The sequence below is a fragment of the Falco cherrug genome, chromosome Z (assembly GCF_023634085.1).
Source record: "Falco cherrug isolate bFalChe1 chromosome Z, bFalChe1.pri, whole genome shotgun sequence".
NCBI classification, from domain to species: domain Eukaryota; kingdom Metazoa; phylum Chordata; class Aves; order Falconiformes; family Falconidae; genus Falco; species Falco cherrug.
In genome coordinates, this window is record NC_073720.1 from 50322164 (window position 1) to 50340975 (window position 18812).

Consider the following 18812-nt stretch of genomic DNA (forward strand, 5'->3'; position numbering starts at 1 on the left):
AACACTACACAGAGATGATCTGGACTTCGAGTTCACAAAATCCCATTTTCTTTCACATACACAGTTAAGTTTCATGTTCACTCAAGAAAAGTATTCCACATCTTTAAAATCATAAATTCAATATTATAACTTCTGAAGATTTATACTTAGAAATTACAAACTAAGAAATGCAGGCTTACCACAGACATGTTCTTACTTCATTTCCTTATGCAGTACTCTGGAAGTTTATGAGGTACAGAAATCCTACTACTCTTATCACAAGTGGCTTTATTTCATAAAACTTAAAAATCAAATTAGCATTTCTGAGCCATGTGCTACAAGCCATTGTTAAAATGGGAAGTCAAATTTTACATTATGTATGTGACAGTCAGTTTAAAACCTATTTTCAAGACACATTGTGTTAGAGACACTGAAAAAGCTTGATTTTTAAACTAACTTAAATTAAAAAATATATTGTATGCATTTGTTCCATGTAACTATGCAAGGATTTACTAACACCACTAAGAATAGAGAGCACTATTGTCAAGACAGACTTCATCAGTCACACAGCTATTAAATGTGCAGAATATCCATAACTGCACACAAGACACACTAAGAAAACAAATATGATATTTTCAAGTTTAGATGCCTAAAACAATACAGGTTTTATGGCAAATGTTTGTGTCACAAAAGAAAACATCATATATTCTGCCAACCCACCGTGTAATAAATTACTGGTGTCTCTCTGATCATTTCTCCCTTCCCTCAGCAGCTACTACTCTTTATCTCAGAAGGCTGAACTGAGTAGTAAAACTACTTAGATTCTGGAATTATTCTTATCTCTCAAGTAGGTTTGCTTCTAATTAGAGAAGAAAGAAGCTCTGAGGAAGGGCTAGAACGCCTTAAATGTTGTCTGTTTATTCCAAGGACATAAGCTGAATTAATAAAATAGGTATCTTTTGCTCAGAAACCTTGCCTACCATTAAGTATTTATTATTTTTTGATCAAGCCCTTATATTTTGGTAATAGGGTAACCACATTATAGTGCACATCAGAAGTGACTTTCTCAATTTTAGAATGTTAAAAGGGAAGACAAATGAGGTAGTTTTTATGGAAAAATCATTTCATAGATGCAACCCTCAAAATTCTAAATCTGCTTTGGTCAATATAAACTCAATAAAGCAAGATACAGTATCCTACCCTGCCTATCTAAACCTTAAGCAAATCCAGATCTGATTTCATATCAGTTCAGATCATGGTAGTGCTGTGATAGTAAATATAAAGCTATGTATATAATCAAGATTCTGATTTTCTGGTGAAAAATTCACTCTGTATCTTTATGTTACAAAATTATTTTTTAAAGAAAATATTAAATAATAATGGAGCCATAACTAGTAAAGAGAAGGAGACTAGAAGGCATCATATGTGCAAAAGCAATTAATTGGCTGCCTAGAAAATTCCTCTTGAGTTGCATGAAAAAATACTATTAATCAGAAAACAGTTTAATTAAAATTTAATTTATTAGTCCACTAAGAGAAAACGTAAACTTTCTGTACTCACAGCTCTAAATGATCAACTACAATCAGAACCTTTTTTTTTTTAAAAAAAAAAAGGTCTTTCAGCAGTCTCCCAGCATTTTGGCCTTCAGGTTTCATATTTTGATCTGTCTTTAAGTGGGGTAGAGAATTCAAATTTTGCTTTTATGAGTTCTCATTTTCATGTAGGCTTATGTTTCAGGAAGCTGGAAGACACAGTATTAGGATAGCCACTCACAAGGACCATGCCTTCAGTTTTGTTCATCAAAACCAGAATGATCAGAGCTGACCATGATTCAAGCACAGATTTCAAATGAACTAAAGGAAGTAATGACCATTACAGAAGAAAGCACTAATCAGATACCAAGGCTGCTAAACCAAAGGAAAACCCCCAGCTATTAATCTCCTGAGTCCTATGGATAAAGATCTTAATTTTGTTCGCCATGCAATCATATATTAAACATATGTTTGCATGTCATTGCATGACTTCAATTCCATTATTGGTGCATGCACCAACTGACTGATGGATAAAGATGCTTCTTGTCTGAAATGTTCTGGAAAGCCTTATTTTATTTTGCTTCAAAAAATATGCTCAAACAACCACAGATGGCTAATACAGACCAATAAACTACAACCAATCTGAAAACTGAGATGCAATTACACTTGAACAAGCATGACACAGCCCTTTACTTACACAATTCAAAGCAAAACTGGCATAAAAATCCATTTTTAAAACAGCCACCTATCCCATAAATTATGTCTATCATGTACTCATAAATTAGTGGTGTATGATGTTAACAATCATTTGGTTTTGCTTATAAAGTACATGATATATTAAATGGAACACCATCACTGATTTACTATTAAAAAAATAAAATCATAACCCAAACCATAACACCTTTCCAGAATAAAAATACAGCTTCTTTAAAGTAAACCAGGATTTAAAATACTTTATCCTATACAACTGAAGTTGAAAATTCTTTACAATGAACGGTTTAGTGATATTCCAGACCATTTATCACACAACAACATTTCAGTAATTATTAATATTGTGTAAGAAATATATGTATATAGAAAAAGCAACACCTATCGAAACATATCACCTATGGAAAATTTCCTTGTAATTAAGACTCAGTGCTTATAAAGACGTGTTTCTATAGAGCATTTGGATGTAATATGAGTAACTTCAGCACTTCTTGTGGCAAGACTAAAACCCACTCTTTTGGAGTATGACTCAAACTGTTGTCCCTTTAGCTAATGAAACTGAATTAACCCCATTTCCTTAGTGCAAGCCTGGGTTTAATCCCATCAGAATCTGAAATGCTATTTTATGCAGGCAAAAATGTAATAGTATACAAAGGGTGAGCACAAAGTATTCTACACTGAGTCTCACATAGGAGACTGGAACAGAAAATTGCAGCAGCTGTGCATGTAACTACATTAGATAAAACACCTAGACTAGTACTAAAAAGACCAATACAAAGGATCCAAGTTTAAATTGATTCACCCATGTAAAACACTCAAATAGTGCATACCAATGAGCTATCATTGTTCAAACCCATGTGCTTTCATTGTAGACACAGACAAATGTGGCACAGCTCCAAAACCTGCCCATGATTGCCCATGGAGAAATTTAATCTCTGCTAATCCTTACTGAAATATCTATCCATGACTCCATTATACTGGTTTTTTTTCTGAGAGGGGCTGAATTTCAGTTCAAAGACTATTTAATTCAAGGCAACACTCCATGAAACTCAGTTTTGTTCAAATCTACAGTTTGCCAAAACAACTAACTGTGAAAAACAGTAATTCAAGAAAGGAAAACAGATTATATTTATGGGCATAGAACTATAATGCAACAAATCAAGTTAGTCCATCTATAAAATAAAGTTACGCTTTGGCTTTTTATATCTCTATCTAGAATTACATGAATCCAGAACTGGTGGCTTTAAGAGAAACAAATAAGACTCTCACAATTTATTATCATTTTAGATTCACATTGCTTAAAAAAGTTATATATATATATATATTAGCCACATATTTCTGACTCCACTCATAACTGAAATTCATATCTATTTTTTTTCCAAATTATGCACAGGTGTTTGTTTTTTTTTTTTTTTTAACTGCTAAGCTTAGATTCTTCTTCCCCTATTTGGGGGTAAAAAACCCCAATTAATCTACTTTTTGTTGCACACAGAAACTAAAGTTCTGCTACCCTCATGAAGGAGGAATGGTACCTAATTATTTTTCAAGAACTATTATTTAACTAAAAGGAAGAAAATAGATTTTGGAAGAAGGATTATTTCCTTTTTTTAAATGCTAGAGAGCTTGATTTTATGTGTGCAAGATACAAATAGCAATTAGAATAGAGTTTTGATTAGTATCTTGAACCAAGTAGCATCAGCCTGACCGGTCACTTTTAAGCAAATATGTTCATATGAAAAAAGCAAATAAATCATCACCCAAAATGAAATAAGAAAGCAAAGAATTATTTCTTTCCATTATTTCCAATGCAAATATTTTAGTATTAGCAAAAAAACCCACAAAAGGACATGGAAGAAATCTCTGTTGTTATGCTTCCTTAGATAAGCTACTACAGAAGAAACAGGTGATCAGACAGGAAAAGGGAAACATGCTAGGACTGAACCGACAGAAACAGGAAAACAAAGGTTTTTATATGTGTAATTACATCCATTTTAGTCTATAAACCCTCACCTACTTTCAACTCCCTCACTCCCTTCATATAGGGGGTGAGATCCATTTATGTCACAGAGGGACAAAAGAGATCAAGGATCACTTATCTAGACATAAAATCTAAGCAGCTTCCCATCCCCTAACTTGCAACAAGCCTGTAAATTCTCAGAAGATTTTAAAAACTGCCTAAGTTAGGTTTCACACAGAGCTTACAACAGAAGCATAGCAGAGTATCTTGGAGTGTGTGGAAGACAACTTCTGACACAGCTGGTCAGTGAGCAACCCAGGGGAGATGCCCCACTGGACTTGCTGCTTACAAACAGGGGAGGACTGCTGAGTGATGTGGTGATCAGAGAACATCTTGGACATAGTGATCATGAGATGGTAAGAGTTTTTGATTTTTGGAGAAGGAGGGGGTCAGCAGAACCATTACCTTGGACTTCCAAAGGTAGTTCCAACTTTGGCCTGTTTAAGAGTTCAGCTAGTTCTGAAGGGCCAAGGGGTCCAGGAAGGCTGGATGTTCTTCAAGAAGTCTTAAAGGCACAGGAGCAGGTCGGCCCCATGTGCTGAAAGATGAGCCAGCAGGGAAGAACACTGGCCAGGCTGAACAAAGAGTTTTGGCTGGAACTCTAGGAGAGGGGGGGAAAAAAAGGAAAAAAAAAAAAGGAAAAAAATAAAAAGAGCAGGCAACTCTGGGAGACTCTAAGGGTGTTGTGAGGTTATGCGGGGTAAAGATCAGAGAAACAAAAGCCCAGCTAGAACTGAGGCTGTCTACTGCCATAAAAGACAACACAGCAACAAAAAAATGTTTAAAAATGTATTAGAAACTAAAAGAGGAGGAAGGATAATCTCCATCCTTTACTGGATGTGGCAGGGAGCATTGCCACAAAAGATGAGGAGAAGGCTGAGGTACTTAATGCCTTCATTACCTCTGTCTTTAATAATGAGACCAGTTGCCCTCTGGGTACTCAGCCCCCTGAGCTGGAAGACAGGAACAAGAAGGAGCAGAATGAAGTCCCCACAGTCCAGGAAGAAAGAGTTAGTGGCCTGCTGCTCCACTTAGACATGCACAAGTCTATGGGGCTGGATGGGATCCTCCTGAGGGTACTGAGGGTGCTGGCAGAGGAGCTGGCCAAGCCACTCTCCATCATTTATCAACAGTCCTGGCTAGCTGGAGAGGTCCCAGAAGACTGGAGGTTAGCCAGCGTGATGCCCATCTACAAGAAGGGCAGGGAGGAGGATCTGGGGAACTACAGGCCTGTCAGTCTGACCCCAGTGCCAGGGTAGGTTATGGAGCAGATCATGCTGAGCACAATCATGCAGCACATGCAGAACAGCTGGGGGATCAGGCCCAGCCAGCATGGGTTTATGAAAGGCAGGTCCTGCTTGGCTAACCTGATCTCTTTCCATGACGATGTGACCCACTTAGTGGATGAGGGAAGGCTGTGGATATTATTTACCTAGACCTTAGTAAAACCTTTGACACCATCTCCCACAGCATTCTCCTGGAGAAACTGGCTGCTCACGGCTTGGACGGATGTACTCTGTGCTGTGCTTTTAAGCTGGCTGGCCAAGCCCAAAGGATGGTAGTAAACGGGGTTACACCCAGCTGGCAGCCGGTCACAAGTGGTGTTCCCCAGGGCTCAGTACTGGGGCCAGTCCTGTTTAATATTTTTATCAACTATCTGAACAAGGGGATCAAGTGTACCATCAGTAAGTTTGCAGATGACACCAAGTTGAGTGGGAGTGTTGATCTGCTTGAGGTCAGGAGGCTCTGCAGAGGGATCTGGACAGGCTCAACCAATGGGCCGAGGCCAACACTATGAGGTTCAACAAGGCTCAGTGCTGGGTCCTGCCCTTGGGTCACACCAGCCCCAGGCAGCGCTACAGGCTGGGGCAGAGTGGCTGAAAAGTGCCTGGTGGGAAAGGACCTGGGGGTGCTGGTCAACACCCAGCTGAACATGAGCCAGCAGTGTGCCCAGGTGGCCAACAAGCCCAATAGCATCCTGGCTTGTATCCAAAACAGTGTGGCCAGCAGGATTAATGAAGTGATGGTCCCCCTGTGCTTGGCACTGGTGAGGCCGCACCTCAAATCCTGGGTTCCAGTTTGGGCCCCTCACTGCAAGAAAGACACTGAGGTGCTGGAGCATGTCCAGGGAAGGGCAAAGAAGCTGGTGAAGGGTCTAGAGAACAAGTCTTCTGAGAAGTGGCTGCGGGAGCTGGGGTTGTTTAGGCTGGAGAGGAGGAGGCTCAGGGGGGACCTTACTGCTCTCTACAGCTGCCTGACAGGAGGCTGTGGGCAGGTGGGGGTCGGTCTCTTCTCCCAGATAACAGGTGACGGGACAAGAGGAAATGGCCTCAAGTTGTACCAGGGGAGGTTTAGATTGGATATTAGGAAGAATGTCTTCCCTGAAAGGGTGGTCAAGCATTGGAGCAGGGAGCTGGCATAATCACCAGCTCTGGAGGTGTTTAAAAAACACACAGATGGGGTGCTTAGGGAGAGGTTTACTGATGGACTTGGCAGTCCTGGGTTAACAGTTGGAATTTGATCCCAAAGGGCTTTTCCAACCTAAATGATTCTATAGATCCAGACAGTTTTACACTTAGAGAGTAATTTTAGTAAGCAAATTAAGTAACACCACAATTAAATATTAAGTTCTGACAGTATGTGTACGTGGCTTTATGTTCCCTGCACCTACCAAGAATAAGAACTCATCCTTCACCCACTGCTGTACCCCAAAATATCAGTTGTTCACCTTTTTTTTTGTCCCTTATTGTGTCCTAACTTCAGAAGAGAAGCAAAGGACTTCATACAAGAAGCCTTGAAGCAGTTACACCCAAGTTACCAAGGTTATACTCCAAACACCAGGCTAATCAGGCACTGATCAGCCTCACTGGCAAAAAGAGCACTGAGATGTTTAAGCATGTCTGAAGCACAGCTTAACATTTTGTATAAAAGATGGCATTACTGTAACAGCTCCAGCGATTACTTGGGCACTTCTCCCAGCCACTACCCCCTTAAGCCCAGAGGGACGTAACAGGGCATTTACTCTGTACTGAATCATAAAAAGTTGTCCTCAGCTGAATTAACATCACTGCAGAAATATCTGTATTTTCCTTAACATACTGCTATCTAAATAAGCTTGACCTGACTTGACTCAGTTAAACTTCTGACACCTAATGAGAACTTAAGGTAGCACAGCTAAGATCATAAAATGAACATAAGCAACTGTTGGAGGATAATCACACAGAAACTAAATCACTTCACAAGTCACTTTTGGGCACATTTTACATTTTTGGATGCAAAACTCATTCAGAAAATAATTCTGACTGAAGTACTGGTAGACCCAAGAAAAACATTCACAGCACAGGCTTCCAAAAATTTTTACTTCTATTCACTTACATGCAGATGCATGTATTATTAGCAGATAAAGTTACGCTATTGATTTATCATTCTAAATACCTTGTTCTACAATTAAGACTAGAAATGTTCTTTATTCTTTCCCTTCCAAATAACAATTATTTGCTTATTTATGCCATTATTAGAAGCAATAGAAATAAACAAGAAGACCATATCATCCAGGCAATGACAGGTTAACAACAAAAGGTTAACTGAAGAGCTAACAGACAACAGATGTACATCTGATTTAAAATCTAATATAGATATTTTTGGCTATTGGTTTATAAAAGTTTGACCAACTACCGTCTGGATATCCAATATAACACACACATGCAAGTGCTCAGCATGTTTCACGCTATTTCCATCACATTGCTGATTCTGGTAAACAAGGAGCAAGAAACCAACTCTCACACTGTGTCCCTAAAGTCATCAGTGAAAGACACATGTTCTAGGGAAGAACTTCTGCAAACACCTCATTGTCCCAGTGGCTTTGATTCATCCCTTTTTACTCTGGTAGCTCTCTTTATCACACAGCAGAGAGATGTGCATCATTTGCATTCTATGTCTACGTGACCACCAGTTTTCACAGACTTCTTGAATATCCTCAATGACCATCAACCCCACAATGAGTCTCAAACCTGATCCTTTCCATTGTTTCCTCTCAATTTCTCAGCTCCTTTATTTTTATGGTATTACATCTTGGAAATCATTGATGTTCCTATTTTTTCCCCCATCACAATCTTTCATTAACTACCAAAAAGAATCTGCATTCTAGCAGGTTCAAGAGATCTTTTAAAAAAGGACAAAAACTAGCACTTTTAAAATAAAATTACGAGGGTTGCAACACAGAGAACATTTATTTCTTTTAAAAATTGTGGTTCATTTATTACAGAAGAAAAATTCATGAGATATGAATAAAAGTCAAGGATACAGACTTGAAGAAAATGCCAATTTCACTAACCTTAACAGTTGTAGCTAGGAGAGGCTCAGTACTCTGCCTTTTCTTTTTAAAGCATTTTCTGTCAAAGATGGGGGTCAAACCTTTAATCATTAATCAACTTACCTGTTTTTTCTGATTTACCTTCTCTCTTCTGTATCTTGCAAAATAACCTTGATAATTTTATACTTATCAATTACAATGGGTAGAGATCTCAAGTGATTCACAAGTCTCTTTTTTTTTTTTTTTAAATAAAACTACTCTGGAGATAGTATATTTCTAATTATGGTTTGGAAATCAGAAGACTTGCAAAGGAAATATTTGTACTGAAACTAAGCACTTTAGGAGAGTAGAAGGCTATTATAAGCAGGACTAGAATCACAGATCAAACCTGCCTCAGGTTGAAGTGATTACTTGATTACAGGATTGCTCTTAGAAGGAGAAAGGAATCATTACCACATGGTCTGAGGCATCTTGGCCCAACATCTCACAAGCCATGCCACAGTGTTTAATATTAAAGGAAACAGAGATCGTTATAGTTCAAATACAGTCTACGCCTAAATCAAAATTTATTTTCTAAACCTTTCAGCTTTATGTTAACACTACCATTCCTATGTTAAAAAGACTTATCCTTCTTATCAATTAGCAAGAGTTCTGATAGACAAAACAAAAATCCAACCAAATTATGTTTTATCCAAAAAGACAACAGACTGTAGCAGTAGAACTCAAGAAGGAAAATAGAAACAGAGGTTTTAGTCCTTTATCTTTGCATAGATCTTTGTTGATCTACGGTTCTTATTGACACTAATCAAACATTTAAAAAGATACCATCTCTAGTACACCTTTCTTTATGAAAAAATAAAAATTAACCATATTTAATAGTTCTGTTTATAATCAACTTGCTGTTCAGGTGGGATAAAGTAATGCCTGTTAATAGTGCTTTGCTTGTACATATATGCTGGTTATTCCTGCTGGCCATAGTAACTTGATTTTAATCTCTGGCTTCTTTACTGTTGTGCTTTCAGTTGTGCTTCATCGGATGTTCAAGGTGAGATTATAATGAAGAGATTTTAGTATAACAGAGAGATTAACAGCCTGCTGGGGGAAGATGTGCCTGTGCCTAAGCATGCCAAAGTAACTTCATGTAAACAGCTTTTGTCCTGTTGGAGACCAGACTTCCTAGAAGACTGGCTGCCTTCCTCTCTCCCTATGCAAATCCAAGAGGAACAACCTGGCTCAGACTCAACATATACATTGAAAGTATGGGTATTCTCCCAGCAGCACCATCACATTTCATTCGTTCTTCTACCTTATGCACAGCTGGAAAGCCCAAATTTTAGATCAACACTTTATTTTCCCAGAGGTGCTTCCATTTTTTCTGCAAAGAAACTGATTTTCATAACTGAGCAAAGCTGCTTTCTGTTCAGGGATGACATTTCCACTCATGCCCTACCTCACCCACCTGTTTCTACTGATGACAAATTTTATATTTCCCATTTAAAGATGTTTAAAACACAAATAAAGTGTAAGTTAAAGTCAATAAAGCAAAACTTGTGAACCTGTGACCTCTCAGTAAAGGACACTCACAGAGTACCCTTATTCACATATTTATTTCTGTCCCTCTCAGCAACGTTTTACTTCTTTAACTCGCAACAGTAAGCAGACTCTGACCTAAGGAAGAGTTTAGCAGTCTAAAGAAGTAACTGAAAAAGCCTCCAAAAAACCTGCCTGTAACTTCCCACATCTTTCTGTCTTGAGTTTGCCTTATCTTTTAAAAAGAGGGGTTCTAAACACATATTTACTGTTTGTATTTCTCCTCTCTTTCATTTAAGGATCCTAAGAAGCTGGGTGTAAAGGAGGGAGTGTGTACTTCATTTCATCCTGGTAGAGTTTAAGGATAATCCTATTTAATTTTATAATCCTCCTTCTGCAACATCAAACTTTAGCCTGTATTTATCAAATGGACCATAAATATTGCCAATGATCTTTTTTTCTTTCCTTTTTAATGAACATTTTTTTATGATCTCTGTTTTCTAATGCTTACCCTCAGCACAAAAGAAGCTGTAATTGTCTCCAGTTTCTTCTGGAAAAGCATCTGGTGCCAGAGTTACCCAACATCAATGTGTAACTGCAACAACACTGAAGTGGGGAGGCAGAGGTATTATTTTTGGTTGACAAAAGGCTTGGTACTTTCCCCATTTCAGGCTTGTATGTTGGTACTGTATGATCCAGGATGCGTAATGGGATAGGTGCTCTCCAGCTTGATCAAAGCAAGAAGCCTATTAAGACATCTCAGACCCTTATACCAGGAGCTCACAAACTGTAACAGCACAGCTTCTCAGGGCATTTTATGAAGCCCATGAGTTGCTTCTGACCAACCACCTGCTCTAAGAGCCCCACAAAAGCAGGGATGCTTACAAAAGCAAGTATTTACCTTGCATGTGCACTCATTTACCATGCATGTGCACAAATGCCAGACTCACTACTCACACCCAATCTATACACTCCCCATCAGTCTGATCCTATGTCACCAAAGGAGTTGTGGCAGGTTAAGTGTTGCACTGCTACTGAAAGAGGCTGTACAACCAGAAGGCAGATGTTCAGTACAACCCTCCAGAACAGTCCAAACTGTCCAAAAACTCAAGTATACTTGCCACATCAAGCACTACTCTCACTGAAGAAATCACTAGGAAGTGTAACTAATAACTGTATTCATTGGGAGTTTTCCCATATAAAAAGGTTGAACTGCTGTGGTTAAAATCCCTTCTCTAGGAGGAAAGATGTCAAAACAAGGATTCAGCCTGAGAAACCCTTTTGGTTTATCCTCAAAACTGACTGTGTGCAGAATTTCAGTAATACATTTCACAAATTGAGAATTTCAATTAAAATTTCATTGTTTGTTTTGAGACAACCTGTAAAGTCATACTATCCTCAATGGATACATACAAAATAAAAAATTCCAGTTTTGTAGCAGCTCCATCATGTGTCCTGAATTCAAGGGCTGTGTGAATTTAGAATATAAAAAAAAATAATCTAAAATATTTTATATCCATCATGTGTCATTCCCTTACAATTAGTTAATAGCACTAATTTTCAAAACACAGTTTGTGTCAGAAATACAGAAGATCATACATTTACTGTAAAGGTGCTTCAGGTTTTTTACAAATCTTAACTGAAGTACCATATGACCATTCCATCAGTCAAAGGCAGCACATAGTTTCTTTCACATCCTAATTTATTTCAGTTTTATTGTAACAGTAGGATGTTACAATCGGAACTATTTGTTAAAAAGTTGTCATCCAATGGTATTTGGCACATCTCTGCATGACACAGAACTACTGACATCCATTATTTTGCTGATGTGGGCAGCATTTCTTTGGATAGTACTCTTTAAATGTATGTGTAACACCTGGACTACTTGTCTACAAACTATTGATCACATTTTTAAGTACCTGCTTCCTAATGGTTGATGAGGCCTAATAAAAGCACCATATGCTTCTCTACAGAGAGCTCTTCCCTCAGCTGGATTGGAGATGTGTTAAGACTTGTTCCCACTCCAGTCACTGGAAAAATGCACATTGATTTTCATTGCAAATACTATTTGACGCTGACTCTAGGAATTTAGAGAACTATAAATATGTTATTGACCATTTCACACTCTTAAGATCCAGTGAAAAAATACAACCACACATGAATTTCAAAGCTTCTCTCCAGTAAATTAACCCAGCTGGCAATGCTGTCTGGTAGGCAGATCGCCACAGATGTTCTGTTAGACAACCTGCTAAGTACTGCAATGAAAGCAAAGCCGTATGGAGCTGCATTCTCCTGCCCATCCTCTGTCTATACATTTGCTCCTGTTTGCACTTCCTAACAGCCTAATAATATCCCATTGCTTTAGGTATAAGAGGACATTCAAATCCTTTTTCTACTTAGCTGTTCTCTAGTTATTGCAGACTGCTTTAATGAAAAAGAAGTAGAAACATTAGGAAAACCCCTGCCTATCACCACATAGCCAGAGGTACTACCTAAGCAATCCAGTCCTCAGGAAAAAAAAAAAAATATTAAAGCATACATTTGTTGTGTTTAAAGCTCTCTTTGGGGAAATGCACTGATGCTACTTCAACTTCCATGCTAGCAGCAGAGATCATCTGTAAACAACCAGTAGACAGATTTCTTAATTCTAAGTCCACAGTAAGTTTCTCCTACAGCATACTCTAAAAAGAACTACCAGTTGTAAGTTATACATATTAATAGTTACAAATAAAACTGTTCAACAACATTTGACATGCTTTTTTTCTTATTTCAAATATGGAAAAACACAAGCAAGCAGTAGAAAAGACCATTTAAGTAACTAATGGTCCAGCTCTGCAATTCATCACTTTCAGAAGAGCAGTCTCACTGGCATCAGTAGGACTTCTTACATCCTGGTGTTTGGTTAACAATGAACAAGTAGGCAGTCAGCATACAGATGAAGAATTCTTGGAAATCTCTCTTTATTAATCTTCCTACAGCATCAGTGCAGAATCCCCAAACACACCCAGATCAAATCTCTTTGAGCTACAAAGAATATAGGAATCCACAAGTGTTTCACCAAAGAGTTGGATAGGGCAGTCACTACTGATCATGTCAGCTCTGAGATTACCCCAGGGTCATGGTGATGTAGTTTCTAGGCAGTCCATGCATATATCCAGTCTTTAGTTTGATTAGAAAATATCCAGTGAGTTATGTCTCCTTAATTTGTCAAGCTAGATAGGTTGCCAAATGAAGCCAATGCTGGCAGTCAGAGTTTGGTTAGTAACTATTTGGGAATCCAGCCCTCATGTTTGACTTGTATATTTAAATGATTAACATGGTATGTTATGAACCACATTAGTATCACTCCTCTGTACTGGCTTTTGATGAACAGCTCAAGAAAAACCACTACAGAAGCTCTCAAGAACTGTGAATAAGCACTACAATGAAGCTTTAACACTGTGCTGTGCATTACATGCTTTACCCAACTGCATCCAGTGAATGATTAAAAAAACATCTAAATCCCATTTCAAGGCAATGAGGTGCCTAACATCTGCAACAATATTCTTTTTCCTGCCTATAGAAGGAGCAGTTAAGACTTCCATATAGACATTTTTTTAAATTTCCTGAATGTCACTGGCATTTCAGGTCTCTCCTTGCCTTGAGATGTTGGAACTAACACAAACATCCTAACTTGGATGGCACAACAATTGCATGCAAGGCCTTTTTTTCGTTTTGTTGAAGATCTAGTATCTTTTCACAAACTAGCCCTACAGCATCAGCCACACATCTGTACTGCCATGTGTGACCCTCCCCTGCTTACGACCGTCAAACCTTTTCCATTGGGCTTTACACTTCTTTATGCTTCCTCCTGTGTAGCAAAATCACTGTTGTCTGTCAAACTTTTCTTCAGTGAATAAAAAGATTCTCAAAAAGGCTACTGTCTAAAGAGCTGAATGGTAGAAGTTTTGCTCTTAGAGATACTGTATTTCACACTCAGAAAAATTGCTGAGTGGAAACTAAGCTGCACATTAAGGGACTTCTAGCCCACTTGTTTGGCTTTTCAAGGTGTGTGTAGCCTAGGAATACTAACCAAAAGTCTGCAAGGCTTTGAAACGAGAGTGTTATCTAAGGCTTTCATACCTTATTTTCTCCAAAATTTCTTTATATTTAAAATAATATATATATATATCAATTGCAGTAACTATAACACAATATTTGTAGGTTTAAGTTTCAATGGATTTTTACATCTTAAAAGAGAAAATGTACTTTGAAATATTGCTTGGCTTTTTCTGCAGGGCAAGGCCTAGAGGAAACTGGGTGGAATATGCAATGTATGTACAATGTTTTTTCAAGACTCTTGGAAACAGAGCAACTTACATATGTAATAAAGCCCAGGCAATGACTGAATAAAGAATAAAAAAACCCTAAGATTTGTTATGACAAATGTGACATAATAGCACTCTGCAATTTTTTTTCACTATGGCCTGATGCAGCAACACTCTCAAGGAGAACAGCTGCCTAACTATTTCACTGCAAACAAGACTATGCAGTCGAGGATCATGACACCACCAATCAACATCTGCAACAGTTTCCAATTTTATTTGAGATACACAGAATAGTTTCTGTTTCAACTGCAGCCTTGAGGCACACGATCTGGGCGCGCACATGCTTAGATGCCCAATAGACTGGGAGTAAGCTGGTACTCCTAGGAAAAGTCTGATTTAATCAAAAATTACTAATAGGGCACCTACAGAACTGGTGTCTATTTAAACAGTGAATTTCAATTTATAAATCAAGTCAAAGGAATTACAGAAATGTAATAATGTACATCACTTTTGAGCAGACATTTGTGATCATTTTCTCTACCGATTTCTTTGCATAGATTTTCTCTATCCAAATTTCACCCATACACAATGTAGCAAGAGGCAAAATTCTAACAAGAGCAGGGAGTACAGAAGTCAAATGCTTTTCCAGAACACAAAAATCCTCTACCTGATTGCTTTCAAACCACCTTCAGTTGATTTCCAACATTTCGCTCCACAATTAATTCTGCTACCATGCTTTGAAAAATCTGACATAATGTCAATAATTAGATGCCAACCACTTAAAAGTTGTGTGAAACCTGGCAGTTTCACTTTGCAGGAGTGTGAGGAAATATTTTATTTAGTGTAAATTCCCATACATTCAGTTTGGGTTTTGAATTTTGAATAAGTCCAAACAGGCAAAGGAATAAGCAGTCAAAATTTCCACATTTTACCTGGTTTCACTTCATGACCATACAAATAAAAACCAGGCAGGCATATCTTCAAGAATCAACAACGGAAGAAGTTAGATGTTCAAATTCAGAAAGAAATACAAGAAAACATCTATTATGATTGTGGTGATTTACACCCATCTAGCCACCCAAAAAATGCAGGGTCCTGATGATGTTAACTCTCCCTAGTGCCATTACTGTTTGTATTCTATATTCTGTAAAGTGCTGCAGGCGTGTGCATTTATGATACTATATAAAGCCCGAAATGAGAATAATAGTAGTAACAATTGTTTTCATTTAAAATCCTGCCAGCATTCTACATCATCCCAGGTGGTTTCTACTCTTTCCATCCACCCCCAAGTATCTTGGGATTGCAGCTCACTGGATCACCACTGCTGCTGTCAGTGTGCCCAGTTCTGGTCTTTATCTGGTAAAAATCACAAGTGATCCAATAGAAATTATAGCGGGTGAAATTTGTTTTAAATAAGGGAGGTATGCCACAGAAGCAACAATCATTCAAAAGGTCTGACTGTATTAACATTTCTGCTGAGAATATACTCATTGCGTACTTCTGTAGAGGAACTGAAAGGAAAGAAGGGTATGGAGTCCCAAATCCAGCTACAGGTACTACACATGGGAAGTTGTGAGGTAGAGAACAGAGGCCAAAGGGATGAGAAGAATGAAAGAAAAGGAACAATGAACATGAGAAAGCAGATGTAAAATATTGATAGAAGCAGGAAAGACAGAACAGTCTGAAATCTGAGATGTGAAAGATAACACAGATGAGAAAGGTAACGTTAGAACATAGGATGGGAATGAAAAACAAATGGATTGCAGATGGGCTGGAGAAGAGATGATGATATAGGGAAAAGGAAGGAGAGTGCACATGGAGGTACTAATTACAGGCATACACTGAAGACCACGATAAAATTAGGGATGGAGATGAGAAAAGTGGAAGAAAGAATGGCATAAGAATAAAAAGGAGATCCAAAAAAGAAAGGCATGGGGCAGAGATGGAGGTGTAACTGGAAATGGGACAAAGAACATGAAAACTTTATGGTATAAAGGCAGAAGTAGGATTTGAGAAAAATTATGAGTCAGTTAATAAAAGCATGAACGGCAAAATGGTTAAAAATAAGGGCACATATAAAGGTAGAACCCAAGAGGGTATGGAAAAAAGAAGATCTCAGGAAAGGGATGGGACTGAAAAGCAGCAGATAAAGCAGACACTTGTATGGAGACCTTGGTGCTACCCCTGCATGCAAGGTCATCTTACCAATCCACCACAGGTACTGAAGGAGGCGAAGGAGCCCGGGTAGCGGAGGACAGCACCACTGTAGTAACAAGCTCTCTCAGGTTGCGACTGTGCAGCACTGGGTAGGCTTTTGCCTTCACCCCCAAGTCGCTCCTCCACGGCAAAGCCAGGAGCCAGGAAGCGGCTGTCCCTCTTGAGCAGCAGGTAGAGCTCCCGAGCAAAAGCTGGGATCCTCAGCAGCACCTCATCTCCGTCCTCTGCTGGAGTTGGTGGCGGGGGGGACGGTGGTAGGGGCAACTGAGAGGCAGCACCAGACCCCTGGGGCAGGGGGGACCAGTGGTAAAACTCCTGAGACTCATACTCATCTTCAGTGTCCTCTTCCTCTGCTGCCTCCCCTACTGCCTGTGCCTGCCCATCCACCGAGGAGGACACTGAACGCACCTCCCGGGAGCTGCCGGCCACTGGGCTAGGTGTGACAAAGGCGCCGAGGGTGCTGCTCCGGTTCCCACAGCTGGGGTCGGCACTGCAGCCCCCACCACCACCACTGCCACCCGCCGGCTCCTGCTGGCCCCTGCTCCACAGCGCGGGGAAGACGATCTCCCACTCCTCAGTTTCTTCTGAAGCATGGAAACCTGTGGGAAGACCAGCAGATGCTTTAAGCAAGCAGAGCACCCAGCAGCACACAGTGCCTGCCAAAAACCTACCCTTGTCCTCTCACGACACACTCCTGGGTCCCAGCCCACCAAGCATGCCACCCAAAACACACCGGGCTCCATTTGGCCCTTTCACCCTGTCCTTACACATGGCAGATGGGCCAGCCGCTAGATGTCTCTGTGCCTGTTCAGGGGTCTGTGACATGCCAGGGCCGTGATAAACTCTGAGAAAGAGCGGGAGGTCAAGCCGGACAGAAGCTGTGTTTGTACCATTAGCCGGGGATGTTCTTCTTCATGACCACCACCTCCACACATGGAGCACTGCACAAACCTTTCATCATTTAGACAAAGTGGCAACTTTTTCATACAGCTCAAAAAACCCTGTTACTTTAGCAGGGAAAACCTGAACAAAAAAGTGTGACAATTTCAACCCCATTCTCAGCATGTCTTGCAAGACCCACTATAATTTCAAACACGCAGCCAAATGCACACAGGCTCCATGGCCGCACGTCTGGCGAGTGCATGTAAAAGTGGCAGAGGCATGCACATGCTGTGTCATCGTTATAATCAAACTAAATTATAATCACCGATTAGCTATGTATGTGTGTCACACACACCACACCACAATGTAACGAGAGTTCCCAGTGTACCAGCGTTATGTTTATAAACATATGACTACACACAATCTGCACCAGCCTGAGACAGAAGACGGTTACATTTACACATTCAGCCTACACACGCCAGGAATGGCACCGCTGAGATGACAGCCCTGCACGTCAAATCAGTATCCCGTACAGACGAGCGCATTGTCACGCACCCTGACGGCGGGGGCACGCATTATCTGATCACCCGCCGGTTACAGGGGTGGGCACTGCCGTCAAGGCGCTCAGCAACCCGCAGGTACCGGCCACCAGCAGCCGCCGGGGCACGGAGGCCGCCCGAGGCTCGGCCCGCTCCCGCGGAAGGCGCGCACCTACCTGCGGCGAGCCCGCTTGACAGCACGCACAGCTGGTAGAACACGCAGCAGACTCGGCTCAGGCGCATCCTCCCGCCCATCCCCACCGGCTCCGCGCCCGCGGCACGCCGGCGGGCAGGACACGGGGGGCCGTGCCGGACCGGGCCGTTGCCGGGCGGGGAGCGCGCAGGGACCTGGGCGCCCGCGGAGCAGCTGCGGGCGAGGGCGACGCGCGCGTCCCGGCGGGGCGGGCAGCACCGGCACCGCTGGATGCGCAGCGCGCGGCGAGGGGGTGTGGGGTGCGTGCGCGCGCAGGCAGGCAGGAGCGCGGCCAGTGCGCGCACACAGCGCCCGGCGGCGGGCGGGCAGCTGCGCCCCGGCGGCGGCGACCGCGCTGCCCCCGCCCGCCGCTCGCCCCCACGGGGCGGGACGCGCCGGGCCCCGTCCCGTCCGGCCCCGCCCCGCCCCGCCCGGGCGGGCACCCGGCGCGGCCCCCCTGCGCCCCCCCCGCCCGGCCCCGCCGCCGCGCCGCAGGCCGGCGCCCGGGCGGCTCCGCGCGCAGCCCGCCACGCGCGGGCACCTTGCGCGGGCGCGCGGCACCCCGCGCTTCGCACCCCGCCCGCCGCCGGCCGCGC

General features: G+C 41.3%; 1 protein-coding gene across 3 annotated transcripts in view; it reads right to left on the reverse strand.

Annotated features, from left to right (window-relative positions):
• Nucleotides 1-18606, reverse strand: part of ADAMTS19 (ADAM metallopeptidase with thrombospondin type 1 motif 19) — a 150857-nt gene extending 132251 nt beyond the window's left edge. For 2 of the 3 annotated variants that reach the window (XM_055699672.1, XM_055699673.1), the window contains exons 1-2: nt 18200-18412; nt 16591-17201 (exon numbers count right to left, since the gene is read on the reverse strand). In XM_055699672.1, coding sequence (XP_055555647.1) covers nt 16591-17201; nt 18200-18278 — 690 coding nt within the window. In that variant the 5' untranslated portion in view covers nt 18279-18412. Of the gene's footprint in view, nt 1-16590; nt 17202-18199 lie in introns of all 3 variants that reach the window. The other variant, XM_055699674.1, reaches the window with a different exon arrangement.
• Between the last annotated feature and the right edge of the window lie 206 nt (nt 18607-18812).